At 52.9% G+C, this 26,324-nt stretch overlaps 10 protein-coding genes across 10 annotated transcripts; 5 read left to right on the top strand and 5 right to left on the bottom strand.

Annotated features, from left to right (window-relative positions):
• Window positions 1-1,210: 1,210 nt before the first annotated feature.
• Window positions 1,211-2,785, top strand: gwt1 (putative GPI anchor biosynthesis protein Gwt1; the record flags this gene model as incomplete). Its single annotated transcript, XM_001210948.1, has 2 exons — window positions 1,211-1,306; window positions 1,379-2,785. The coding sequence occupies 2 exons, from the start codon at window positions 1,211-1,213 to the stop codon at window positions 2,783-2,785; spliced, it is 1,503 nt and encodes a 500-aa protein (XP_001210948.1).
• Window positions 2,786-3,054: 269 nt separating this feature from the next.
• ATEG_00861 (amidase) lies at window positions 3,055-5,034 on the top strand (the record flags this gene model as incomplete). Its single annotated transcript, XM_001210947.1, has 1 exon — window positions 3,055-5,034. The coding sequence occupies one exon, from the start codon at window positions 3,055-3,057 to the stop codon at window positions 5,032-5,034; it is 1,980 nt and encodes a 659-aa protein (XP_001210947.1).
• Window positions 5,035-5,919: 885 nt separating this feature from the next.
• pdeA (3',5'-cyclic-nucleotide phosphodiesterase PDE1) lies at window positions 5,920-6,812 on the bottom strand (the record flags this gene model as incomplete). The annotated part of the gene is made up of 2 exons (XM_001210946.1): window positions 5,920-6,555; window positions 6,606-6,812. 2 exons carry the CDS (start codon window positions 6,810-6,812, stop codon window positions 5,920-5,922), a joined length of 843 nt encoding a protein of 280 aa, XP_001210946.1.
• Window positions 6,813-8,750: 1,938 nt separating this feature from the next.
• ATEG_00859 (SSH4 family protein) lies at window positions 8,751-10,439 on the bottom strand (the record flags this gene model as incomplete). Its single annotated transcript, XM_001210945.1, has 3 exons — window positions 8,751-9,520; window positions 9,595-9,900; window positions 9,983-10,439. The coding sequence occupies 3 exons, from the start codon at window positions 10,437-10,439 to the stop codon at window positions 8,751-8,753; spliced, it is 1,533 nt and encodes a 510-aa protein (XP_001210945.1).
• Window positions 10,440-11,545: 1,106 nt separating this feature from the next.
• ATEG_00858 (aminopeptidase P family protein) lies at window positions 11,546-13,090 on the top strand (the record flags this gene model as incomplete). The annotated part of the gene is made up of 2 exons (XM_001210944.1): window positions 11,546-11,642; window positions 11,721-13,090. 2 exons carry the CDS (start codon window positions 11,546-11,548, stop codon window positions 13,088-13,090), a joined length of 1,467 nt encoding a protein of 488 aa, XP_001210944.1.
• Window positions 13,091-14,816: 1,726 nt separating this feature from the next.
• On the top strand, window positions 14,817-15,212 carry ATEG_00857 (uncharacterized protein; the record flags this gene model as incomplete). The annotated part of the gene is made up of 2 exons (XM_001210943.1): window positions 14,817-15,115; window positions 15,182-15,212. The coding sequence occupies 2 exons, from the start codon at window positions 14,817-14,819 to the stop codon at window positions 15,210-15,212; spliced, it is 330 nt and encodes a 109-aa protein (XP_001210943.1).
• A 1,111-nt stretch (window positions 15,213-16,323) lies between these two features.
• ATEG_00856 (J domain-containing protein) lies at window positions 16,324-18,751 on the top strand (the record flags this gene model as incomplete). Its single annotated transcript, XM_001210942.1, has 6 exons — window positions 16,324-16,353; window positions 16,410-16,494; window positions 16,576-16,802; window positions 16,875-17,529; window positions 17,591-18,529; window positions 18,594-18,751. 6 exons carry the CDS (start codon window positions 16,324-16,326, stop codon window positions 18,749-18,751), a joined length of 2,094 nt encoding a protein of 697 aa, XP_001210942.1.
• Window positions 18,752-19,677: 926 nt separating this feature from the next.
• On the bottom strand, window positions 19,678-20,844 carry ATEG_00855 (Zn(II)2Cys6 transcription factor domain-containing protein; the record flags this gene model as incomplete). Its single annotated transcript, XM_001210941.1, has 3 exons — window positions 19,678-20,413; window positions 20,473-20,570; window positions 20,641-20,844. 3 exons carry the CDS (start codon window positions 20,842-20,844, stop codon window positions 19,678-19,680), a joined length of 1,038 nt encoding a protein of 345 aa, XP_001210941.1.
• Window positions 20,845-22,630: 1,786 nt separating this feature from the next.
• On the bottom strand, window positions 22,631-23,032 carry ATEG_00854 (uncharacterized protein; the record flags this gene model as incomplete). Its single annotated transcript, XM_001210940.1, has 1 exon — window positions 22,631-23,032. The coding sequence occupies one exon, from the start codon at window positions 23,030-23,032 to the stop codon at window positions 22,631-22,633; it is 402 nt and encodes a 133-aa protein (XP_001210940.1).
• Window positions 23,033-24,061: 1,029 nt separating this feature from the next.
• ATEG_00853 (D-arabinono-1,4-lactone oxidase) lies at window positions 24,062-25,822 on the bottom strand (the record flags this gene model as incomplete). Its single annotated transcript, XM_001210939.1, has 1 exon — window positions 24,062-25,822. One exon carries the CDS (start codon window positions 25,820-25,822, stop codon window positions 24,062-24,064), a length of 1,761 nt encoding a protein of 586 aa, XP_001210939.1.
• Window positions 25,823-26,324: the final 502 nt, after the last annotated feature.

Genomic DNA, 26,324 nt, shown 5'->3' with positions numbered 1-26,324 from the left:
CGTGACCCGCGGAGATGTCCAGGAGATCATGCCCATTGATTCGATGAAACTCGGTCGTTGACAAGGTCGGATATTCCCCATGCCGGGCGAAGAAACTTTGGCTGCTAGGCGTATGCAGCCAGCTGTGCGAAAGGCACACTTTGTGGGTCTCTGAAATCTGGTAACTGCACAACATAACATTGCCTATTGTTGGTAACGCGGTGGTAAGATGGAGAAGGGGTCACCTGCATGTACATGTACGGAGTACATTTCTAGAAGCGTCGGCACTAGTCCGTGTCCCCGCGTAGTTTCCTTGGGACTGAAAGGAGACTTCTACCGACTCATAGTTCCCACCTTGATGTCTTATCTAGGCATAATTGCCAATGCCAACGACCGCACAGTGATCTGAATCATGTCCGTCTCAGAATATTGGTACCCTTATTCGGGGGCATCGATGATGTCGGTATCTTCCGTCGTCTGTCGACCCATCTTTCGTCGCCTAGATCTATTCAGCATATCGCTGCCGAGTGGTGGCTCTCGTTGGTTTTAAAAAGGTCTAAGGCAGCTCCATGCATCGGCCACGCAAGGCTTTAGCGGGCCCACCTATCATATGGGAACTTGTTCGAGTAAAGTTCGGGATATGCCGTATTTTTCGAAGAGGCGTAGCTGATTCCAATCCAATGGTAGGATGAAGTTGATCGAGGAAGTTCCAGTGTCATGTACGAAATATGTAATCTCGGTTTATTCTCCTCTTCTTTCTATCGTTTGGTGGTTGCGGATTTTCGGAGGGCTCTTTGGCGAAATCGGCTCACTAAACGTAGTGACCATGCATGCCAGGGATCGTTGGTCGCCGGCGTTTGCACCTTCGCGATGCTGTCCATAGACTGATTCGTGGAAATTGTACGGAGGAGAGGGGGGAGTCGTGATGGGAAGTTTGTTTGTCGTCGGAGATTGAGACGCATTTCCTCATTTGGAAGGAGTCCATCCTCTGTTGGGGGTGGTTATAGGATTACCACATACAATACCGTCTATGCGGAGTTTCCGTACAAAAACCGGTACTCCGCATACCGCCCGCGGCCAGTTGTCCTTCTTATCAAACAACCCATCACTAAATCCAAATCCCGAATTCACCTTGACCTTTCCGTCAATCATTGGCCCGCCTACCCCCGGATTGTTCTCTTCATCGCAAGAATAGCTTGTCTCAGTGGGTCTCAACAGTCGCGGCACCGTCATGGATCCGAGTTATAAAGCTCGGAAGGAAGCGTTTGTCTCCAATCTGGCAGGAGGAAGCATTCTCGAGATCAACGCAGTCACTCTGGTTGCGCCGGTAGGAAGCAATCATGCATAGCTCTGGGGAACCTGTACCTCTCCGCTAATCACCTTTCTGAACGTTGTCTAGGCCTCGGTGCTACTCTGGTCGGTACTCCAAGCTCGCCTGTCCTTCTTTACTCCTTACAGCCCACCGGCACTAGTTGTCGACTTTTTGCTGAACGTCCTCGCCATCCTATTCGCAACCACGCTCTATTCGTCTGCACCATGGACGCTCAACCTCCTCCTGGTTTCACCGGCGCTGCTACTTCTACTGAACTCGAAGCCCGCCCGGACCCAGCACAAGGCTAAACCGCCACGCCAACCCACTGCAGCCGACCAGAATGCCTCCCACCCGGCGTCGGGCTCAGACCAGTCCCTACCGATCCATCCTTTTCTCACGACATACCGTGCAGCCATGATGATCGTCACTTGCATTGCCATCTTAGCTGTGGATTTTCGTGTCTTCCCCCGCCGATTCGCCAAGGTGGAGAACTGGGGCACCTCTCTAATGGACTTGGGAGTTGGGTCGTTTGTGTTCTCGTCGGGGGTAGTTTCTGCGCGTTCGATCCTGAAAGGCCGGCAGAATCAGGCCGTGCGAACGTCCTTGTTGCTCAGACTGAAAGCGTCGACGCGTCACTCCATCCCCCTCCTGGTGCTGGGGTTGATACGACTCTATAGCGTGAAAGGCCTCGACTACGCCGAACATGTAACAGAGTACGGCGTTCACTGGAACTTCTTCTTCACACTAGGATTGTTGCCTCCCTTTGTGGAGATCTTCGATGCCCTGGCGACTCTCATTCCTTCGTACGAGGCGCTGGCGCTAGGCATCTCAGTCCTATACCAGATCGCTCTCGAGTCCACTGACCTAAAAAGCTACATCCTTGTGTCCCCTCGCGGGCCCGACTTGCTTTCAAAGAACCGTGAGGGCGTGTTCTCATTTCTCGGCTATCTTGCAATCTTCCTGGCTGGTCGCGCTGTGGGGATTCGGGTCATTCCGCGGGGGACATCGCCGACGAAATCTGCATCGCAGGCTCGAAAGAGTGTACTCCTCAGTCTAGGCGTTCAAACCGCCGCATGGACGGCGCTCTTTGCGCTGAACTCGACATACGCGCTGGGTTACGGCGCCAATATCCCTGTTTCCCGACGCCTCGCGAACATGCCCTACGTACTCTGGGTGTCAGCCTTCAACAATGCGCAGCTCTTCCTGTTTTGTCTGCTGGAGACTCTTTTCTTCCCCTCCGTCCACCGTGCGCCTAGCAAGGATGGAGAGACCGACCGGGTGTCGTTTGCGACCAGCCGCATCATGACAGCGTTCAACAAGAACGGGCTCGCAATCTTCCTCGTCGCGAACTTGCTGACCGGCGCTGTCAATCTGAGCATTCCGACGTTGGATGTCGGCGCGGCGCAAGCCACGGGGATCCTGATCGGATATGCCGCCGTGTTATCTGGCGTTGCGCTGGGATTGGACAAGGCCAACATCAAGCTGGTCCTTTAAAAGCTGCGGAATGGGTATCTATTTAGACTATGTAAATATTCATGTATAGTCAGATCTCTAGAATTGTAGTAAAAGTAGAAAAGTCGCATCCTCCATACAGTTGTGAAAGATTAGGCTCGAAGTTTACCTAATGAACTGGCACATGCTGGACCGCGGCTCATGTTAGAGCTTGGTCAATCAAACCAAGCTCCAACCTCACCTCCTCTTCATCTCTCCCCAACCCCCTCCTCTCCTCCTCTCTTACCACCCCTCGAACGAGATCCCTCAAAATGGGTCCTCGCAGCAATACCGACGAGCTGCGCTTCTTCCACTACCCGGAAGTCCGTGAGGGACCCTCCGTCCCTTACAAGAACGAGGATCAATCGATCCCCGTCCTCCGCGGCGCTCCGCTCGCCATCGGCGCATCACTGTACGCATGCCTGCATTCATTCATTCCGTCTCCGCGTAATCCCAGCCAGCATCACACTAACGCGTCCCGCAGAATCCACAACGTCGGTTTCATCCAGAGCTTCTTCTGGCGCAACGCCGGCTTCGACGTCATCCGCAACATCCCCCACCTCCACGAATACACCGCCCGCTACGATCCCACTGTCATCCCCGTCGTGCCGGACACCGTCACCGCGGATGCGCTCCCCGCGCCCACGCAGAGACGCGCCGGCCCGACGGCCTACTACACTTCCGCCGACTACCACGCGCTCTACAAGGCCGGCTCCCTGTCCCCCGTGGCGGTCGTCGAGGCCCTCCTGCCGCTGATCCGCCGCGACGCCACGCCGGCCGGCGCGCACTCGGTCGCGTTCCTGGAAAGCAATGTGGCCAGGGTGCGCGCCGCGGCGGAGGCGTCTGCGCAGCGGTACCGGGACGGCACGCCGCTGGGCCCGCTGGACGGGGTGCCCGTTGCCGTGAAGGACGAGCTGAACATGGAGGGCTACAAGCGCACGCTGGGGAGTAAGCTGGATTTCACCAACGGCGTGGAGGGCACGTCGTGGTGTGTGAAGAAGTGGGAGGAGGCGGGCGCGATTGTCGTCGGCAAGACGACGATGCATGAGCTCGGACTGGGTGAGTCGCGCTCCAAGGAAGATAGACGCAGCACCAGCCCTCAGAACCATCTCTATCTGGGAAACGAAACTGACCCAGCAGATACCAACAACAACAACCCCAACTACGGCACGCCGCGCAACCCGCACAACGAGAAGTACTACTGCGGCGGCTCGTCGGGCGGGTCGGGCTACGCCGTCGCCGCAGGGCTGGTGCCCATCGCGCTCGGCGCGGACGGCGGCGGCTCAATCCGCATCCCGTCGTCGTTCTGCGGCATCTGGGGGCTGAAACCGTCGCATGGTCGCGTCAGTGGCACGCCCACGGTCTCGCTCGCGACGACCGTCGGGGTGAACGGGCCGATGGCCGCGAGCATCGACGACCTGGCGCTGGCGTACCGAGTGATGGCGGCGCCGGCGCCCGCCGCGGACGACCCGATGTCGGCCGCGTTCCCGTCGCCGCTGCGCACGCTGGCGGTGCCTGCGGACCGGCCAAAGATGATTGGCATCATACCGGAGTGGATCGACCGTGCCGAGCCTGAGGTGCGGCGCGTGTTCGACGCCACGCTGGACTTCTACCGTAAACAAGGCTATACGGTGGTGGAGATCGCTATCCCGTATCTGCCCGAGGGCCAGCGCGCGCACGTCCTCACCATTATGACCGAGATCGCGTCGGCGCTGTCGCCGCGCCAGATCCGCAGCCTCACTGCCCCCAACAAGGTGCTCGTCTCCATGGGCATGTGGCAGATCACCGGCCAGGATGTCCTTGCCGCCCAGCGCCTGCGCAACCTCCTCATGGCTCATCTCGCCCATCTCTTCCAGAAATACCCCGGCCTGCTGATCTTCTCACCCACCACGCCCATTGCCGGCTGGAAGATCGACGGCGGTGAGGCCGACCTGTCGCGCGGCTTGTCCGACGGCAAGGCCTCTGTGCGCAACATGGAGTATGTGTGGCTGGCCAATTTCACCGGATGTCCCGCTATCAACTGTCCCGCGGGATACTCTAATGCCGGTGTTCCTATCGGTGTGATGGCCATGGGCGAATGGGGCACTGAAGAGGAACTCATCGCCTTTGCCAGAGACGGGGAGGCGATTCTGGATCTCCCGGAGAATCAGCCCCATACCAAGGACGATTCCTCGGAGCAGTCATCTGGATTGAGAGTTCCCCATGGGAACAGCTCCCGCTGGGAGGATGTCATTGCAACGGCGACGCAGTAGATTACGCCTGAGATGCCTTCCACTTCGTATATTTGTCATTTACTACTGAGCAGGGTATATCTTTGGAGTGATAAAATTGTGATTGTTCTTTGACAGAACAGTGAACCCTATAAGTACATAAACCGGCGATTGTGCATACCTATCTAATCCGCGTGGTCCCACTGCCCTGCAGCGGTAACATAGAAAACGCTGTGTCCCACAATCGGACATCCGGCGGTATGGAAAGGGTAAACATGATAACAACGATGATCAAATCCGCAAATGTGCTTCGTGGCCTGTGGTATACTTGTAGATCGTGCTTCTCGCGACATGTTCGAGTCCGGAACCCTCTTCATCTTCGGGAACTTAGAAATAGTAGCCCACGCCACGAAGTGCAAGCTCAATTCTGCACTCCAATTTGGCATCGCTGCAGTGCTGTCGGACCTGCTTGAGAATATCTACCCCGGGGGTGTCGTCTGTGCCAACGTTGTCCTTCACCTTCACATGGGTGATAAATACGACTAGGTCGGACAGAGTTTCGTCGCCATGTTCTACAAACCCGGCCAACGTTCTCAACTCTGCAACCAGATGCCGAGGGCACAGGTGACCATACAGATATTGGTCCGAGACGCTATCATCGTACGAGCACTCGATGAAGATAGCCTGTAAAGCGCCGCTGGACAAACTTGCCGCGGCTTCCTTCCAGACTCGTTTGTTCCACTCTCCATGAGAGACTGAGTCAGGCTCAATGTCCCCAAATATAATGATTTCCTTGTTTGAAACTCTGTCGCGTATAAAGAACGCCGAGCTTTCGGTTCTATCATGAAGTCCCGTCAAGGGTTGCTCCTCTGCGGCCCTGGTCCGGGGTGAGATACTTCCTAGAGTCCAAGGTAGGATGGTGTTCACTTACGCTGGATCTGGTTGCTGATGAGCATGGTGGGGGCACACGCTGCTTCTTCGGCGCCACCGTCTCTCCATTGAGTCATATGTTTGCGCGCATTCTCCATGGGTGACCTTATAGCACTTGATCAACAACTTCTCGCACAGCTCATCGTAACCAATCTGGTCTTCTGATCCCAGCATTGGGTTCCCCCCTTCGATCAAAGTGTGGAAAGTGATGAGACCTGCTCCCTGGTCATCGGTGAGGTTGGGCCACAGAACCCCGTTGAACACATATTGCTTGAGTGCATCGATCACACTCTGCAAGCAGGCGACGGTTTTCGGGCTACTTGTATTCTGGAGGGCCTGGGTGTTGATTACGAGGCCGGCAATGTGATCCATATGAGGGTGGGTGATACAAATCGATCCGATAATATTCCGGAAGATGTGTAATGCACGTCCGATGTTGGTCTGTATCTCGTCCATTGGTAGGTCCGCGAAAGGCCCTGGCCCACCCTTTACTGACGTTTCCAGAACGTGCAATATTCCAGCAAGCAGGGAACCCGCGTCGATGGCAATCATGGATTTCTCGCGCCAATTGGTGGACAGGGACCGGACCAGAAAGCTAGAGGTTCGATCCTCAAAAGGACCTCCCGAGGAGCCCTTTTGAAACATGTCAGCTGCCGTTATATCGTTATAGGACTGTGGCTTACCAAGACGATCACCTGCAAGCCTTCATCGGGTTCATTGTCGAATTGAGGGTTCTCTTCTGGCGCTTCGTGCTCATCACTCCCTGGGGCTGGTTCTGAAAGATGTGAGGAACTCTCGATCTCTTCATGGACGGGTTTTTTACCAGCTCGTTTCTTGGACGAGCCCGCTCCTGCGGTCTCAGAAGCCACACGTTTCTTTTTTGGCGGCATGTTGTTTGTCGCCAGGCGAGGCGAAACGAGGTAGATCGGAAAGGGGTATGATTGGCTGTGTGTAAGATGCCGGGGGAGCAATATGTTTCAGAGGAGTTATACAGAGTACAGCTTCAGAATTCGGCAGGGCTGTCCCCGATATGAGGTGAAGAAAGAGATGGATGGGATGGGAGAATGAGGCGCGGCGCGGCTGGCGGCTCTTATGGCAGGCGTCAACACACTATGGAGGTCCCTTCCAATCGGCCAAGGACAATCTCATTGTTCTGGCGGGAGCAAGAAACGGCCAGAAAAGAAAAAGAAAGAGGTGCCCAAGCGGATGAGGAAAGACGCAGGAACAAGGCTTTTGAGTCACACATAAAAGGTGAGTGCAGCTGAGGTCGAAAGAAAAGGCACGGCCGGGCACAGAGAGAAGCGGGACAAGGAGTAGTCCACACCGTCCGACGTCTTACCCGAGAATGTTTCCTTTTCCTTTCTTTGTCTGGAACGAGGCAGACGTCGGTGAAAGACCCTATGCCCAAGCCAAACAAAGCATTCGCTCAAAGCCGACAGGACGTTGATAAGTGCAGAAAGAAGATCTTCTAGAACCGAACGGGGTTGTCAAAGGATGAGGGTCCATGCGCACGCGATGATTGGCATCCAGAGGTCGCGCCCGGTCAATCAGATCGCATCCCTTTACCTGGAGCTTCCGATAGGGCTTCTGTTACACGACAAAGGTTGGTCATGCACCGATGAACCCTACAAGTCAGGGATGATGTGTCTTCTGCACCCTTTTCTTCCGTGTCCTTTGCCTTGGGCCATTCGCGGAGTTGTCGGGCGCACCGCGGTTCCGGTGGCTGTACGCCTCCGAGCAGAGAGAGCTGGAGCGTTTTTAGATCCAGCAGCCGAATCAGATTCCACCGGGAAGTTATACAGGCTGGGATCGACCAACGGGCCTAAGGCGAGGGAAGGATGCTCGGTAACTGCAAGCGATGTATGCACGACTCGCGAACCGAAAACCGAAGGGTGACTGCGGCGAATTCCGATTTGAGTCTAACCAATTGGCCGACTGTGGTCCATTGCGACTCGACTAGAGAGGATAGATAGACGCTTCATACAAAGGCAGACGGTGCTGAAAGCGAAAAGAAAGAGAGTTGACGACCTCGTTCATTATGGCGTGGGGAAGACGATGACGTGAGGATGGCCGAATGCGGCAATCCGCTATCGATAAGCTTAACAGCACCCATTTTTAGCATCGCAGGACATGACCAAAACAGACAATGATCGTGGAAAAAGGAATGTGAGATCGATCGATGAGGATCCACTTTCCCCGTGCGTTCCTGAATTCTCCCACTCTGTGGTCGAAATTGCAATTCCAGCTGGGGTTTGGTGCGCCAATGGATACATACCGAGAGTTAAGAAACAATCATCCAAAGATCACTACAATAAGATTGATAATTGCCGATGACCAGCTACACTTGGTTGTCGTCATACCTTGATCTACCTGCAGGTACACAAAATAGATGCAGACGCTTCCCTGCAGATGGAGTCCACGAGACCAGGCACCTACCCTTATCAACGGTAAGCCATAGTACATAAACACCGGCGCAAAGAGGAAATGGGATATCATTTCAAGAGATAGTGAAACATTGGTCGAGCAAAGCCGCATAGAGCAACAAAGGAAATCAATCCTCCGCAGACCTGCGAACTCTCGGATATAGAAACAGGTGAAAGAAAACCACCGACGACATTCCTGAGCGCTATATACGTAATCCATACCATCGCCAGGAAATACCTTGAGAAAAGAGCATAATTCATTCCCACCCAGTTAAACGCCAACCGTGGTTCGCTGAAACAGATAAAAGAAATGACGCCCACATATTGAATGGCTCAGATACCGTATACATATATCATAGCTGTCAATGAGCTGACCAAGAAGTGGAGGAAAGTTTATGGGACAGATCAATTGCCCCCCTCCGAATGAGAATGTTGGCCATCGTGATTACCCACCGCGGCATCGTAGCTGGGTATCGGTGGCTGATCTCCCGGTGGGAAATCCCCCGCATCGCTGCCTCTGCGGCTGCCATCCGGGCTGGAGTACTCTGGAGGAGGCCCTTGCTCGATATCGTGCGTGCTCAACAGGGGCGCCTGCTCCCCATCTGCGATATGGCCGCGACTTGATCCTTCTCCAACATCTTCGTTTGACGGAATATGGGCCAGCTGCGCGAGCGAAATGTCGGTTGGAGACCGCACCGGGCCAGGACTCGGCGCCGGCGCGATTCTCACAGTCGAGCTTGTCCGGGCATTGCTTGCATCTTGATAGACCCGATTGGAAATCTGGGCTGCGCTCTCGCGCCCCGATTCCAGCAGGATGCTGCCCTGTTCGCTTCCGTACGGCGGCGGTGGAGCCAGGCTTCCAGTCATCGGAGCCAACCCCCATTTCTTGACATTGGCTTCAATGAACACGAAACCCATCTGACCGAAGTTGACGTGGACGGTACACGGACCATTCGCACCGACTGTAGGGAAGAAATTCTGCGTCTTCTGACCATGGACTACTTCTTCTAGTTTCTTCCCGTTGCGCGTGAAGAATATCGTACCGGAACGGGGGCGGTATCCGACACCGATTACATCGCCCTGAAGGAGCGGCGGACCGTATAGAGTTGGAGTGAATGGCTGATTGTATCGCCGATGACCCGTGGACTGATAAGCGACCGACGTCTTATGGAAACCTGAGCGCAGGACGATCAACATTAGCTCTCACACGACAACGATCACCAACGACAGATTGCACCCATCGACATACCTGGCAAGCGAAACAGAGGGTACGGTTTTGTAGCCATGCCAATGCTGATAAGAGTGTGTTCGGGTTTATCGTAGATCTTCGCTTCCCAGTAGTAGACATCATTCTGCTTGGGTACGGGCAGGTTCGTCTGGACGCTACATTCCGAGTCGTAAAACTCAATCTCGGTCCTGGCCTCCACGAAACAATTGGCAATTTCCAGTTCCGGCTGGAACTCCCACGCGGATACACCTTTTTCTTGGATCGCAAGGAACTGAGACAGCGAGATGTCGGTTTGCATCGACTCGGGGGGGTTGGCTTCGATAAAAGCTGCAGCCATTATTAGTACTTGACAGTCTCTTGCAGGCCAAACAACATCGCTGTTCAAGGCCCAAAACGAGCTCGCACTTACCCTTTGCTCTTGCATACTCGGATCGCGACAAGTCGTCCATGGCCTCCAGGGCCTCCGCTTCCTCGCGCAAAAACGCCTGTTCGTCATCGTATTCACCTGGTCGCCCAATCCGATCCAGAATAATCCGACCACGTCGAGTATACTTGAAGAAAAAGAACACCGCTAAAATGACGACGGCAACGGCGGCAGAGCCAAAGGCGGAGAGGATGCCAATCAAGATGCCCTTGCCGGTGGAACCCGACGTGTTGCCACCGACACTTGCCAGGCCACCATCCTGATTCCGCGACGTTATTGCCAGCAGAACATGTTCGATATTTGATGCGACAAGATCGGTGTCGGTGGAAGGGATGGAAGAGGAGGTTGTGGGAAGACCGGTGGTACTGGATATGACGGAGGTAGTGAGGGTCGAGGGAGCGGCCCAGAGGGCGCCAGGCCCCGAAGCCTCAAATCCCCGCATCGTTCATTGACTCGTCAGCTAGACTGCTAGGAAACCAAACGATATGATTGAAAAGACAAAAAAGAACGACGACGGTAGATGGGAGAGATGGAGGGGGGAGGCAGTAGAACGATGAAGATGGAAAAGGCAGTGAGTGGTGGTGAGATGGAGAGAGTGAGAGGGAAAAAGACTAAGACGGGCGCATGTGGGGAGGCGCAGCGACGCTTCCGGTCGATGCGTTCGGATGGCCTAGGCCCAGTTTATATGACATGACATGCCTTCACCACTTTTCCTGGAGTGTTTCTCTATATGCCTCTTAAAGAGAGAGTATCCTCTAGTTTTAATTACCTTTTCCCTTGTTAAGAACCTCCCAGGAAAGGGAGAATCATGCCTCGCTTCTAATTCAGTAGTAGTTGTGCCTGTGGCGTGGAAGTAAGAATATCGGGTGCGTAGTGTTTGATCTCACCGCTTGTATACCTAGGAATGATGTAATGGAGGGGATCTTCCCTTCCATACAACGTCGTCAACATTCGATCCTTTCGACAGGGATAAGCGCATGGCACTAGACTGATCAAGGCTCGTGTTCCCATTCATTAGCCATTGTAATCGGGTCAAAGGACTCTGAATGAGTCAAGATAATAGGACAACGATATATATCTCGTACTCGATAACAATCGATCCGTCCCCTGTGGTATGTCTGAGATTTGTTGGGTACGCTATACGATAAGTGAAAGATAAGGTAGTAACCCAGACTAGGACAGACTATCAACACCATCCATTTTTGAAGAAGTCTAATGAGAGTCAAAATGCGGTACCTAGAGAACTCCTGGGCGGATGTACCTTGCCTCCTATCACCGTACCTAGGTCCACGCGATTACCAGATTGATACTATAATTACCACCCATTTCAGCAACACCGCCCGCGATAACACCTTGTAATCAGTATCATTCTGTATTCGGCGTACCCAAGCTGGTAGGTACCTACCTAACCTCCCCTGCATTGCTCCCCTCCTCTCTAGTGATTTGTCCCCTTACATGCTCTCCTGCGTACTACCTCTCCTAGATTAGTAGTTACCTTATCCCATTTCCTCATCATTGTCATCTGTACATACTATATGCCCTGACAGCATGCGTGCTCCTCTTTCCACGCATGATCGGTGCCTTGTGCCTGATACCTACGACATCCGCCTGACCATTACAGGCAACGATGGAGACAAGTATCCAGGTACCTAGACTCCTCGCAGCCACAAAAGATCCCTCTTAAAGGGAGCTGTTATTTTACCATATGCTAACACAAACACAGCCAAACAACATGCCCGCCGGGCCGCCATGAAACTGGGAGTCTCCGCCGGTCTTGTTTACCTGGTCGGCCAGCCTACCATCAACTGGGGAGACTCTGACCAACCGCGTCCGTTCCGCCAAAGGCGATACTTCTACTACCTCAGTGGGGTAGACGAAGCGGACTGTTACCTAACTTACGACATTCATAGCGATTTATTGACCCTTTACGTCCCAGACTTTGACCTCCGCCACGCCATATGGATGGGTCCGACGCTTACCATCGACGAGGCCCGACATCGGTACGATGTTGACCGCGTGTGCTACTTTTCTTCTCTCCAGGGACACCTTGAGTCATGGATCGACAAGCACAACAACTCGAGCCCCATCTACATTCTCCATGATACCCAGAAGCCCCATGTCCCGTCCAGAGAGAATGTCTACTTAGACGGCGAGCATCTCCTTCCCGCGATGGACGCAGCTCGCATGGTCAAAGACGACTACGAGATCCGGATGATACGCAAGGCGAACCAGATCTCCGCCTTGGCCCATCGCAAGGTGCTCGAGAATATTCATCGCATGACCAACGAGACGGAAATCGAAGGTTTGTTTCTCGCCACGTGTGTGTCCCACGGGGCGAAGAACCAATCCTACGAAATCATTGCCGGCTCAGGAAAAAATGCAGCGACACTCCACTACGTAAAGAATAACGAGCCGCTCCATGGAAGGCAGCTGGTCTGCCTGGATGCGGGCGCCGAGTGGGATTGCTATGCGAGCGACGTCACCCGGACTATTCCCCTGGGGCCGGACTGGGCGAGTGAGTACGTCAGGAATATCTACTGTCTCGTAGAGAAGATGCAGGAGACCTGTATCTCGCAGATTCGGCGAGGTGTGACAATGAAGTCGCTGCAGGACTCGGCCCATTTCATTGCGATCCAGGGACTCAAGGACCTTGGGGTACTTCATGACTACGATGTCTTGGAAATATTCCACTCAGGAGCATCGGCCGTCTTTTTCCCTCATGGACTAGGCCATCATGTGGGCCTCGAGGTTCACGATGTCTCGGTGCAGCCGAACGCCGCCAGTGCTGCGGCAGAGGGCCCCAGGCAAACCTTCTTCGTGCCGATGGCTACCCAGAGCAGTCCGGGCTTGGAACCAGGAATGGTGGTGACGATCGAACCCGGTGTCTACTTCTCTGAACTGGCCATCGCAAACGCGCGGAAACAGCCCCTGGCGAAGTACATCAACTTTGACGTGGCCGAGAAATACATCCCCATTGGTGGCGTGCGCATCGAGGACGACATCCTGGTCACACACTCCGGTTATGAAAACTTGACGACGGCACCTAAAGGGGAGGAGATGTTGGAGATCATCCGCAGGGCGATCGACAATTGAACAGCCTTAAATTTCACATCTGCAGATCTTGGCACGCGCGCGATTTTGTTCTTCAATTCGTTTCATCCGTGTGTGGAGTTTTGATTCGGAGTAGCATATTCCCCGTCTAGACCCTCAAGGCACTTGAATTTGTTCTGGCTGTGCTAGACGTAGTTTGGGCCTGACCTGCGATGCGTATAACCCAAGGACAGCAAATGCACTGCTGGACTATAATTCGCATAACGTAGACTGTCATGTTTCTGCGTTGCCTCGCGCTAATTCTGCTGCAATTTGCGGTCAGTCTCCATTAAAGGAGTAAGGAAAGAGTTTTCAGATCTCAAGTCAATAATGGAGTAAATCGGTGGGCTGGTCGTCTAGCGAAGTGGAACTATACCGGGTCCGTCATGCACCACCAGGTGTCAAGCGGTGATTAGACTACTTTTATTCTTAGTACTACTCCGTAGGTTGCTACCTAACACCAACTCCTTAATGGGCTAGCAGAGGTGCATGACACTAGGGAAATCCCGGCATTGTTCGATCGAGCTGAAGTAAAGATTGACCAGCACATTCCAGCTAAGCCTGGAATCAACGACGGTGATGAAAGAACTCGACAGTCTGAAACGCATCTTCCGCTTGAAAGAAATTCTCGCCAGTCCTTGTCTAGACAAGGCCGATGAGATCATTGCCCCATACTGCTGAAGAAAGATCAAGGACAAAGGGGCAGGAGATTAAAAAAAAAAAATCCCTAACGCCGTCTCGGGATGGAGGATAACCGTCATCTCCTGATTTCATAAATCTTGCATGACGTGTGTATCGGACTGGTCACCATCCCGATCGGCCCGTACGGCAGACAGAAATTTCCCCTTTCCAGGGCCGATCAAGGAATTACGGAGAAGTATTGTATTGTCATGGAAGCCCTCACTCCGAGTTTTTCCTTCTCGGCCCCAGACCAGAGATGCCGTCATACCATTTTTCTTTTTTTTTTTTTCTTTTTTTTTTTTTTTTTTTTTTTTTTGTTCGGTCAACGTCTCCTGATCTGCATGCAGCCAGATCCCTGTAATCTGTTTCAAGCTTGCAGATGCGAAAGTTGTCAGATTCAACGCTAGAGAATTTTCAGGACCCGATGTGTTGGTACTCCGTAGAGCTCATCTTCTCTAGATCCAATATACAGGTATAGTAGAAATATCTTCAGATGGAAGTCAAGTGATGGGTGGATGACTCCCCGATGACTCAAGGGATCCGAGGCCGGAGTACGTGATGTGCTCCCCCCATGAGGACATTTTTCACCATCGCACTTTGAGATGAGCGATCCCGGCCGTCTAGAACTTTACTTTGTGGAACTGGCAGCCTCTGGCATAGGGGATCTTCTTTCGTCCGATGTCAAGTTTCCACCTCTGCTTTTCCGTACCCTTATGGTAAATTCCAGTTATAGTGAGTCACACCCCTGCAGACTGCAAGCACCTCACCCTTCATCGACGGCCTCTATATAACAGTCCCCGTCTTCCGGCTTCCTGTTATGGCCGTTTGATTTTCTTCTCTCCACCTCATCTCATCCTTTTGAAGGGGGTGATGGTCACTCCCCTCTTTCACGATCTCGTCATTTCATCTCAACATTGTTGATCTCCCTGTCGTTGGCCGGGTTGTATATATCGACTGCCACTTCGACCAAAAGTTCTAAAAAAGCAACAAAATTCGCACAAGTCCACGTACCTCGAAGCACACCCACAGTCAATCCAGCCGATATAGTATGGGACAGAGACACAACCGACGACGAACCCGTCCACGCTCTCGCAATCGCAGCGTCAACACTGCTCCCTTCGACTCCTCCCTCAACCCAGCTGTTTCTGAAATCTGTGATTCACCCGACTCCATCCCGAATCCCATCGCCCCGACTTGGCATTTTGGGCAGACGGTATGGCAAGCACGTGAACACACATTGCAGCTAGAGGCAGAACAGTGTCGTCTCTTTGGGGGCGAGCCCGGCGATGATATTGGCCTTTGTTACCGCATGTTGGAGTACTTCGGTGGTCTTGATTATATCGATTCGTGAGTCCACTTTTGTCCCACACTGTCTTTCATCGAACATGGTTGCTAACGCTTCTTTGTCCGCAGCCCACATTCTTTGAAATCGATGCCTGGATGATTCGTGAGAACCAGACGGCCACAGTGATATTGCTATGGCTGCCCGATTCTCTTTGTCCTGTCCAGAATTTCGAAGAAAAAAAAACCAAAAATTCTTTTGAGGGGATATACCATTTTAAAAGAAAGGCATATGTCCCGCATCAAAGACCTGACAGCCCATCCTGCCACGTCACTGCATCTGCAGGATGAGAAAGGAAACTCTCAAAAGGTGGGAACACCAGATTTCACGGGTCACACAAGCCGCCGACTTGTAGCAATGAAGATCCCCTCGAGGGATTGGATTGGTCCCTAAAGGCTTGTCCGTGCTAATCTTGGTGTCGGGAGAATTCAGAACTCGTGGTCTGATGGCAGGGGTTGGTCTGCTTCACGGGTTGAGTTCGCTTCCGACCTTCGGGTTGTCGAGGCTTGAATTCCCCGCCAGCAGGTCATCTCCGAGCCCACGACTGTCCACGAACTCCCTACTGCACCCAGAGTCAAAAATCCACAATAGCGCTGGAAGGTACGACGAAGGGGGAAACGGTCAGCGAGTCGACATAACCCTGTTCACGATTAATGATCTATTTGAGGATATTTGAGGAATACCGGGTATGGTTAGAAAAAATGAAGCTCAGACCTCATTGCCTGATATGATACCCTGTTCAGCGCCTGATGAAAAGGCGCGGTGTACGGTACAACCGTGTATATAATGTGTAAAAATCAAACTATTGAGTGAACCTCTTGAATATGTAGGTATGAAGTAGAGCACGACGGTTGTCGGGAGTGACAACAATGGGGTTGTGCCTGATTCCTCGGGCCATCAAGGGTTTGTATGCTAGTCTACATACGGAAGGCGGTGTGGGCCCTACCGCCCCGTAAAGGACACGGTCGATCAGATTGAAGGAACCATTGCCGATACGATAATAATCCAAATACTGCATCTTCTCTTGTTCACCTTCCTTTGCCCTCTTTGAGGAGACCATGCCCTTTTTCTCAATCGCCTAAATTGTTTCTTCCGTGACACTGCCTTCAGAAGGGAATTTACACGATTATTCGCTCTCCACCTCCGAGGGCTGTCTTAACTCACAGCGCCCTATAGTCCTGCCCGCCACGGGCGACCGTGAACTTGCTTCATCATGTCTACAGACTACACCTACGATGACAAGGTGAGGGCTTCCCTGCGATACACTATAGCGCCGGGCAATAACTGACAATTTTTCAGGGGCAATTTTTCCCGTTCTTCGTCCTGACTCTTTCGGGTCTTGTCACGCTCCCTTTAACCTACAACCTCCTGAAGCCGAGCAAGGGTTAGTGTTGAGCTTTCCCTAGTGTAGTTCGTTCTTCATTAATCGAATATTTCTGATGACTGACACTGTCATCTCCCGCAGAGCTCGAGAACACCGCCCCCCGCATCAAATCAGACTTCAAGCCCAAGGATGGCGACCTCATTGAGGCGCAAAAGCGCAAACGCCTGCGCAAGGAACGTCGGATCAAGCGCATCATCACCGTCATTGTGGGCTACGCTGTTATGGCATGGATGGTCTATTTGATTATCGTTACCGCGAGGACAACACCAAAAGTTTGGGATCCTTATGACATCTTGGGTATCTCAAGGGTGAGTTGTTTATGTGCCTGTGCGACCTCCTGCCACCCCCGCAACGTATGCTAACGCGCCTCTTTATCTTAGAGCGCCGATGAGAAAGCTATCTCTAAGCACTATAAGCGTCTTTCCCTTCTCTATCACCCTGATAAAGTTCGCCCTGATCCTTCCAAGAATGAGACTATGGACATGCTCAACGACCGTTTCGTGGAGCTAACCAAGGCCTACAAAGCCCTGACGGACGAGGAAGTGCGCAACAACTACATCCAGTACGGCCATCCAGACGGCAAGCAGAGCTTCAGCATTGGTATTGCTCTGCCGCAGTTCATCGTCACCGAAGGGAATGGAAAGTACGTCCTCCTGGTCTACGGCGGGCTTCTTGGTGTGCTCTTGCCTTATATTGTTGGACGCTGGTGGTACGGCTCGCAGCGCTACACAAAGGAGAGAGTGCTGGTCGCCAGTGCCGGAAACATCTTCCGGGAATACAAGGAGGATATTCTTGAGAACGGAATTGTCAACGCTTTGTCGTCGGGTGACGAGTTCAAGGAAATGCTCGCAGGCAGACATCCCGATGCCGGACTGGCCAAACTAGAAAAGAAAGTCTTGGCCGACGACTCTGTCCTCTCGCCTCAAGACCGGAAGACCCTGAAGGAGCTCGATGATTCTACGAGACGGAAAACCCTGGCTTTGCTGTGGGCTTATCTAGGCCGTATTGATTTGGAGGATAGTACCTTGAATGGAGGTAAGTCCACTCTTTTGGAGCAAGACCATTGACAGCCACTTAATACTCACTTTTTTAACAGAGAAGTACGAGGTGGCCCCAATTGCGCTGTCCTTGAACGAAGCGTTCACTGCCATCTCACTTGCCTTTGGCAACGCCCGTCCTATCCTTGGTTCCTTCCGCACGTCTCAGAACATCATCCAAGCTGTCGCTCCCGAGTCCTCCCCTCTCCTGCAACTCCCCTACTTCACCAACGAGGTCGTGAAATCCGTCGAGGGTGCTGACGCTAAGGACCATTACACTGTTCAGAAGTTCATGAAATTGTCCGAGGATAAGCGTCGCGCTCTCACTATCGGCGCCGGACTCCTGTCTGAAAAGCAATACAACGCGGCCATCTCTGTCGCCAAACAACTTCCCGTCCTCGAGGTCTCCAAGGCGTTCTTCAAGGTCATGGGCGAGAAGGTCATCACCCCTAGCAGTCTGGTGCAGCTAGTCGTGAAGGCCCGGTTCATCCCACCTGGCTGCACAGGCGTGCCGGAAGTGGACCCGATCGATCTGGAAGACATTGACCCCGATGAAGACGATCTCGATGCCCTCATGGGCAGGAAGCCCGCGAAGAACAAGACAATCAAGACGGCCAACGGCCAAAAGGTCGAGTCTAAAATTGAAAAGATTCAGCCCCCCCTGGCCCATGCCCCGTATCTGGCTCGCGACCACTCTCCCCGCTGGCATGTCTTCCTCGCCGATGGCAAGCAAGGCAAGATGGCTGTGCCGCCCTTCACTTTCACCACTTTCGACAAGCCCCTCTTCGACGAGGCCGGAAAGCCCACCTTCAACGTCCAAACCCTCAAGATGCAGTTCCAGGCTCCTCCCCAAGTTGGTGACTTCACTTTTGTGATGCATCTGCTCTGTGACAGCTACCTTGGTCTAGACACCAAGATGGAGGTCACGCTCCACATTGACGACCCCGCCAAGGCAGCTGCCCTGGATGAAGAAGACGATATTAGTGAACCCGACGAAGGTGAGCTCTCCCAGCAATGAATACTACTCCCCATAGAACTGTCGTGGAACTAACCCCTGTCCAGACTCCATCGCGGGTCAGATGCACGCCCTCAAGACCGGTCAAGCGCCCAAGAAGAAGGCTAGAAAGCCCTCCGACGAGTCTAGCGAAGAAGAGAGTGATACTGAAGGGGACGCGGGCGACACAAGCGATACCAATACAGAAACCGACGTTGACGAGTAAATGGACGACACTTTGTCAATATCCAGAAATGAAAATGGTTTAAATAAAAACTCTGCAGGAGGGAAATGAAACAATAAACACCATTTAATCATATGATTCCCCAAAGAGCTTGTTGACATTGAGCATGAGAAGACGTCGTATTTGGCTTTTCTTTTCTTTCTAACACTTCGACTTTTCCATCCGATTGCGTTTGTCGATGATACGGGCAACGGACTTTTTGACACCATGGCTTGTAGCTATGGAAGCTTTTCCCTTTTTTTCCTATCTTGGTCTCACTTCTTTATTTCTTGGCCTGTGTTTTGTGATTCTACCACTGGGGTTTCTTACATGTTAGATTATGCATCGACTTAGGGAGTTGATACCTCTTTTGTGACTTCATCGATCTTTTCAGAATTTGCTTGAGTCGTAAACGTAGCACTTTTTTGATTCACCATCCCTAATCTGATATCAGGAATGGCAAAATTTATATATAGTCGCAACATCCGCGCAGAATAAGAGACCTTATAACGGACGTGTACTCCATGAGTGGGCATGGAGTAGGAGGGGAGGGATAGACGAAGAAACCAGGGAATAGATGGAGCGGGATGCGTGTAGCACGTCAATCCCCGACATCTAGACCGGTGGTAAGGCACAAATATCCTTGAGACGAGAGATTCCTGTTTCGCTACACTGGCATTGGACTGAAATGGCACGATCAAAAAGACAGACGGGGCGTTGAGGGGGTATACAACCATGTTGTGGTAGCAAGTGTATATAAGAGCTGGGGAAAAGATAATGGAGTAGGAAATTTCGTCAACCTATGTCATGCGCATACGGCAGTAGGGTCGCGTATAGGGACAGACGTCCATACCAAAGAAAGAATCAATAAGGAGCGGAAGAAAGGATGCGTGTTGAAAATGAACTTCAACTGGGGAACAACGAAACGGTCATCTACAGGGGTAGTTCCAGTTAGGTGCGAAGTTCGGATAAAGTGGGTGTTGTTCTGACATATGGAGCTGGTGGTTGTTGGTGTAGCTCCCGAGCATATCGGCGGCGGGGAGTCCGGCTGTCGGGGCTGGATGAGGTGCACCAGGTCCGGTGGTCTCTCCCGGGTGAAGGCGACCATTCACTGGGTTTCCGTTACCGCCACCGTCCATATAGTAGAAGTAAGAAGGCCCATGTTCTGCGAGCGAAGATACCGGTTCAGGACACTTCGTATCACCTGAGATGCTGGTGGGTTCCATTGTAGGCCTCGCCATCGTCGCTTCGTGAAACCCTGAATGCGGGTAGCTGTGGTACTGCACTGGATGAACGTGCTGGTATTCCCATTTCCAAGGACCTCCAATCTTAGGGGAGAGGTTGGCAGGACTGCAGGTGGTCGGCGACGGCTCAGGAGGAGTGGTTGGCTCGGGAGATGGGTCCGTTGTTGCGCTGCAGTCGGTGGAAGTAGACAGGAAACGAAGATATCGGAGATCTTCCGAGTCCTCCTCTGGCTCATCAGTGTTTTCCTCGGCTTGCTTTATCAACCCCAGACGGTCTAATATAGCATGCGTCAAAGGGTGGCCGTCTGCCGACTCGACCAAAGGGTCCCCGGGAAAACCTTCTTTGTCAACGCATAGCTTGTAGAGCCGTTGCAGAGCCTTGACCACAAGAGAATGATGCGATTCGAGCATCTCAACGAAGCTGGCCGTCGAGATTGCATGTTAGTCACTGAATAGTCCACGGTCCTAGATTGTACTTACCCTCGGGAATAGACCTTAGTTTGCGTGGCCTTTCTCTCCCGAAACAGACACGGGTGGTTATATGCGGAGCACCGATTGCATGGCTGCTTCCCGTCGCACTAGGACGTATGAGCATACTGTCGAGCACTTTCTGTAGGTTCATTCAATATGGCAGCCGACATCACCGACCTTTGTCTTCTTAACTCTGCACCGGTCACAAGCTTTCAAGACATGTTTGCGCTTGACCCGAAAGACTCGTTGATCCTGTCTCTCTTCCCCTAGCCCAGCACGGGACTCTAGCTGTGATAGAGAAGACACACCAGCGAGGTCGTACATGGCATCTGAGAAGCCGGGTATGTGTGATTTCGGACGAAGCTTAGGCTGTCGCGACATCTTTGCTGAGTGCATAGTTGGGGCATAGGAGTGCCTTGAGAGAGAGATGAATGTAATTGACCTTTCTCTGTCTGCAAGCTCTGCGCTCTGCGCACTGACAAGCCAAAGACACGTCGTCAGGAAGGAGGGGGAGGGGTAGATGAGGGCGACTTGTTCAAGAGGAGGAAGCACAGGGGGCGGGGATGAGATAATGAGAAGGAGGGGACTGAGGCTGACAGCTCCTCTTTGGATGCATATTGAATGAGCTCATGTGAATCGAAAACACAACTGTCGTCCAACTGCCCCGCATAGAATATACGACAATCCTTCCCCACTTTGAGGGACACCGTATAGTGACGTGGATAGCCGATTGTCGTGATTTCAACTGGTACGGTCGCCCGACAGTCTCTCAGACCTTGGTGGCTGTGGCAGCATCGGATGTACACCAGGGGGGCCCCCGCCGCTCGACATCATTAGCCCGACCCTGTCGCAATCGGAACATCTGGCACGGGTGATCGAAAATCTCGCGGAACACGCCAAACAAGGCCATCGAGCGTTGTTGACGGACCGAGCCGTCAGAGGAACGGGTGCCTATACCATTGACTCAACGGCGCTAAGCCGGGAGCAACCCTAGTCATTTGGGCAGCGAAAGATCAAAATCGGCCAACAAGGTCACCCCGTAGTGTATACGAGACCTGGTGGACTCCTGTGCCATGACACTGATTTGACAGGCGGCAATAGTCGGTCTTGTCATGTTTTCATCACATCTCACTGAGCCATACACGGCAAAAACAGCTCCAAAATACAGCTATCTCCAAACCAGTGAGAATCAATCAGCACCAGCTAATGGCTTTGGGCGCCTGTTCGGGCTCCTTTCGGCCGCAACCATTGGCGCACGGATATCCATCACCACCCGCTATGACTATCGTATGCAGCTGGGAGCTCGTGCCTCCAATGATTCAGCCCTCAGCTGGAAGGGCTGACCGGTGCCAATCCAACGGGACGCTTCCTTTCGCTGATTGACATGGTTGTCAACATACTGTATGGTACTTTACAGATCTGTGACCGGTCTCGGGGCTGTACAAAGGGGTCAAGATGAGAGTGTCGGAAAAAGTGTCGCGGCAGAGTCGGATAAACTCAACCAAGTCGCAGCGGATTGAATTGCGAAATCAGGCAGAATTGGCTTTTGAGCAACTTTCGCCCGGGGGGATGAATTGCGGACGCGTACAAGGGAGTGGGTTGAGAACAATGAATCCGTGACAAATACTTCGATGCGCAGTTGCAGGTTCGCTGCGGCGCAAACAGTGAAGGGCGACGAGGCTTGTTGGCGCCGAGAGTGTAGGAGCAGCTGACAGACCTTCACCATAACCACCAGCCAAAGACAACGGTAGGGACATTAGTATTTTGGATGAGTGAGAACGGGGGTCCAATCCACTTCGGCAAAAACCGAGCCCTGCAAGCGCTTATCCAGTTGGAAGCCTCAAAGAGGTCGCACAGCGTGATGTGACTGTCTGGGTTTATGCATGACCGAATAATAATACAGCCAGACAAGAACATAGTGTGGCACATCGTCGAGTCCTTAGTTGCCGCATTAGAAAAAAAAGCAAATACACGGCACGAGATTCTTATTTTCGATCTGCACAAATCCCCCAAACTGATCTCTCGATCGAACTGGCTGGGAATTCAGTAACGTTGAAGGTTCAAGGAATTCTCCCCTTAATGTCAGCATTAACGGCTGGGATGTGGGAGATGACACCCCTCTTTCTCTCCAGCCGCTTAGGACCTCCGGCATCCTTTCTGGGAGACATCACTCCGTAGAACTGCATGGGCTGGCTTGCAGAACAGGTCCGTCCACCTGCAGGGAATCGAGAGAGGGGCTGGTCATGGTTGGCACTCTCCCTCCCGTCACAGGGGAACATGAGTAATCGGTGATCTTAATCCAGCAGGGCGTCCTGACAATGGCGACTTCGTGTGAAAAGATGGATGTATTACCGTGGCCTCGTTTCAAGGCCCAGACCCGAGGTCCGGCCAACAGGACGCCTTCACCGTCTGGCCGGTTTCTGCTCAGCTTCCGGCCCTGGTTAAGATCAAATCCTTTGTTGACCAGCTCCCGGTAAGAAAGAAAGAGGTCTGCCATTGGAGCACGGACAAAGGCGAGGCGACGAGGCAATTTGATCGAGTGAGATGGGGACGACTGTGTTGTTGTCATTGTTGGCAGAGAGGGAAAGTAAAGCCGCCAATGGACGACCGTGACTTTGCTTCCTTCAACCCGTGACCGGCAAAAGCCCTCTGTCCAATGCATTCCTCCGTTTCTCTCACACAGAATCGCCAAACAGACGGCCTCACTTTACTTCCCAGCAGATGATGCAGGTCTCATGACGCTCCCGAGGACGCAATCTACCCGTCGGCAACACCTGTCAGATCACAATCCTGGCATTACTTGCATGACATGACATAGCCTGGCGTAACCTACCGGCAATGGGAACGTATAGGAATGTCCTGACACCAGCATCATGACTCGTGGCAGTGCAGACCGAGGCAAGGCAGAAGCGCAACCCTCATACCCACCCGCAGGGATGCGGTGGATAGTGCTGATGCTTAGACGAAGATAATCGGTGCCGATAATCTGCCTGCATACCCTGAGTGGCTAGAGCAGAAAAGCACCAAGTATACTTTTATTGCATGTACGTGGCTTTGGGCGGCACATATGCATGTACGGGGAATCATCATCCCCCCGACGGCTGCACATAAGGTGCCATATCGGGCAAGAGCCCAAGAAGACCTCGCTTTTTTCAACTTCAAAGTGCCGAAGTGATCGCAAAGAGTCACATCGGCTTGAGGCAGGTTCAGACAACGCTCCCATCTGTGCTCCGTCAGCTGCCAAGTATCGAATGACGCCATCCGTACGCGCGATCCAATATCCAATCCTGGCAACCAAGCGACATCTCATGGAGGACGCCCAAATCGGAACTCCGGTGTTCCGATCTAAATGCCAATGGGGAAATGAGCGAAAATCGGACGAAGTAGCGAGGACTCATTGGGCGCTGATTCAGAACCGGCACCGAGCAAACAAGACCGGCTAATCAGGCCCGGATCTATGGAGGAGAGGCCGAAAGAGAGCAACGTATCGGCCTTAACATGTGGCCATATCGGACTCCAGGGGACCAATAGCCGAGGAAAGAAGTTGTTTGCTATCTCTTGGGCTATGCCTGGTGACTAATCTGCTATCATATTTTGACTACATGCGGTTGTTAGGCAGGACAACGCTGGCCTCGCCGGTTGCAAGAAGATCGAAGCTCTCCTCACTAGCCGCTGTAGTGGGTGTGCTCTGGCCTGTTACATCATGGAATCCATGGTCATTCTTCTCTTGACTTTCAACGGAAGTGGAAGACTCCGATGTCAGATTTGCTGGTCTCCGATTCTCGCCGACCCATTCCATACCATCGCCAGCTCCGCGGACATTCGCCTTCCGGCGAATTTTCTCGCGCTCCAGCAGTGGAGGTTCAGAGGGCTCGCCGGACACCGACTCGGTTTCGCCACCAGGCAGTGCGAGATTACGGCGATGCCATTCGCCAAGGAACATGCCCTCCGAGTCCACTTCGCGACGCACCTTTAGCCATTCATCCATGTCCTGGCCGTATGATTCCCGCAACTCATGACGTCCCGTTACCGTGAAGTTCTTGGCCCAGTGAGGTTTTGCACCCATTTCCCGCATCAGCCACTCGAATGCTTCGTAATACCGATCCCTGCAGGGAGGGTCACGGAGATATGGCCGATAGAGGGTTGCATTCAGATACAGTGTTGGGCTGTCGCGACAGGTGGGGTCAAGGAACGGGCGAGGCCTTTGGTTAAGGGTCGAGTCAGACACTCTGACTTCAATCGGACAATGCACCCACAGCCCCTTAGGCGAAAAGGGAATGCGAGCGGTTTCTGTGTCACCATTCAGCCAGGCTGACAACCGGATGATCGCCTCTGGACCCTTTTCCAGAGGAAGAGCCCATTCATTCACAAATTGCGAGTAGAGGCAATCCATCAGAAGACCCGTACGGGCTGGCTCGACCGCCTCGGTAACAGTGGACTCCGCCTTGAACCCATACTGCAGGCCGAAAACAAGCCACTCCACCCAGGGAAGGATCCGAGGAAAGTAGTTCGATAGCGCCAGCAGGTTGTGGTAGATGTGATACCCAAGCTTTCCCCCATAGAACGTCGATGGCGGGTCGCGGAGCGGGAGATCGGTTTTGTCGGCGTGCCAGACGATGGCGCTTCGTTGGTAGGGCATCCACCAGACGCGAACAAACTCATGTGATGTCCAGAGTCCCGCCGACCACTCAGCCAGAACGCTCGACAATGACCGTCGCGTCTGTCGCCAGGCGATCTTGAAAGACGGCTCGGCCTGAAACGCCACCTCGACAATGATACCAAGCGCACCCAGCGAGATCAGGGCAGCCCTGAATAGGTCTGGGTTGGTGGTCTCGCTGCAGCGCACCAGCTGTCCATTGGCTAACATCAGCGTGAGTGAGATGATACACTCTGACAATAATCCGTGTCGCAAAGAGCTTCCGTGAGTCCCCGTTGCGATCACACCTGCTAAGGACTGGTCATCGATGCTACCCAAATTCGACAGCGTCAGTCCATGGCGTTCCAATTCTACACCCAGGTCCCTCAATCGAATTCCCGCTTCGACAGTCACCACGCCAGTCTCAGGCGACAACTCAAGGACACGATTGAAGCGATCCAAATTGACCAGCCACGATGAGGTACATGTCAAATCGGACGGAGAATGGGCGCTTCCGACGGTGACTAAACGACGGCGACAACGGCGGGCCAACGTCACGACCTTTTGGATCTCGGGAATTGACTGAGGCTGGATGTACAGCTCTGGTCTCGAGAAGAAGGTCTTCGCCCAGGTATGATGGAGATGCTCGGAGGAAGCGCGGAAAGGGACCGCGGGGTCAAGTCGGGAGAGCTCTCGGAGGACCGTGGGGTCTAGAGACTCCATAGTTGAGGCGGAGGAGGATTGAGATTGGATATACGATACGTGAGGGCCGAGACGATAGGGGAATCAGTCAATCAAGACATGATGGGGCGCGGCAAAAGAAATGGGAAATAACACAGTGGCGCGTTCAGCACAGCTCTCCTTTCCTTCTGTCGGTTGATCTAGGGTAGAAAAAAAATGATGGAAGGTGCCGAGTGGATGACGAACCGCGGTCAAAACTGCTTTTCTCTTTCAGTCTTAGCGTCCCGTCGATTTCCGGCCAGAATCTCGGTCGCATCTGATAACGATAAGCATGATCATCTCGACGTCTGATAAATCCCTGACACATGTACTCCGTAACGCATGAAAGAGGTATAGGTATAACCACATCCCCTGAGAACTCCAGTGACTCTTGTACATTCAATTAATAGATGGTCCGAACTCACAACCCGTTGCCCCAAGGCTCCCAGATGTATGCTCCCGCCCAATGCTTCGTCTGGTCTCTGTACAGACCACGTGTATGCAC

The sequence above is a fragment of the Aspergillus terreus genome, genomic scaffold, assembly GCF_000149615.1.
Source record: "Aspergillus terreus NIH2624 scaffold_1 genomic scaffold, whole genome shotgun sequence".
NCBI classification, from domain to species: Eukaryota; Fungi; Ascomycota; class Eurotiomycetes; order Eurotiales; family Aspergillaceae; genus Aspergillus; species Aspergillus terreus.
The sequence above is the reverse complement of the archived record's forward strand: the minus strand, read 5'-3'. Positions and strand labels throughout refer to the sequence as shown.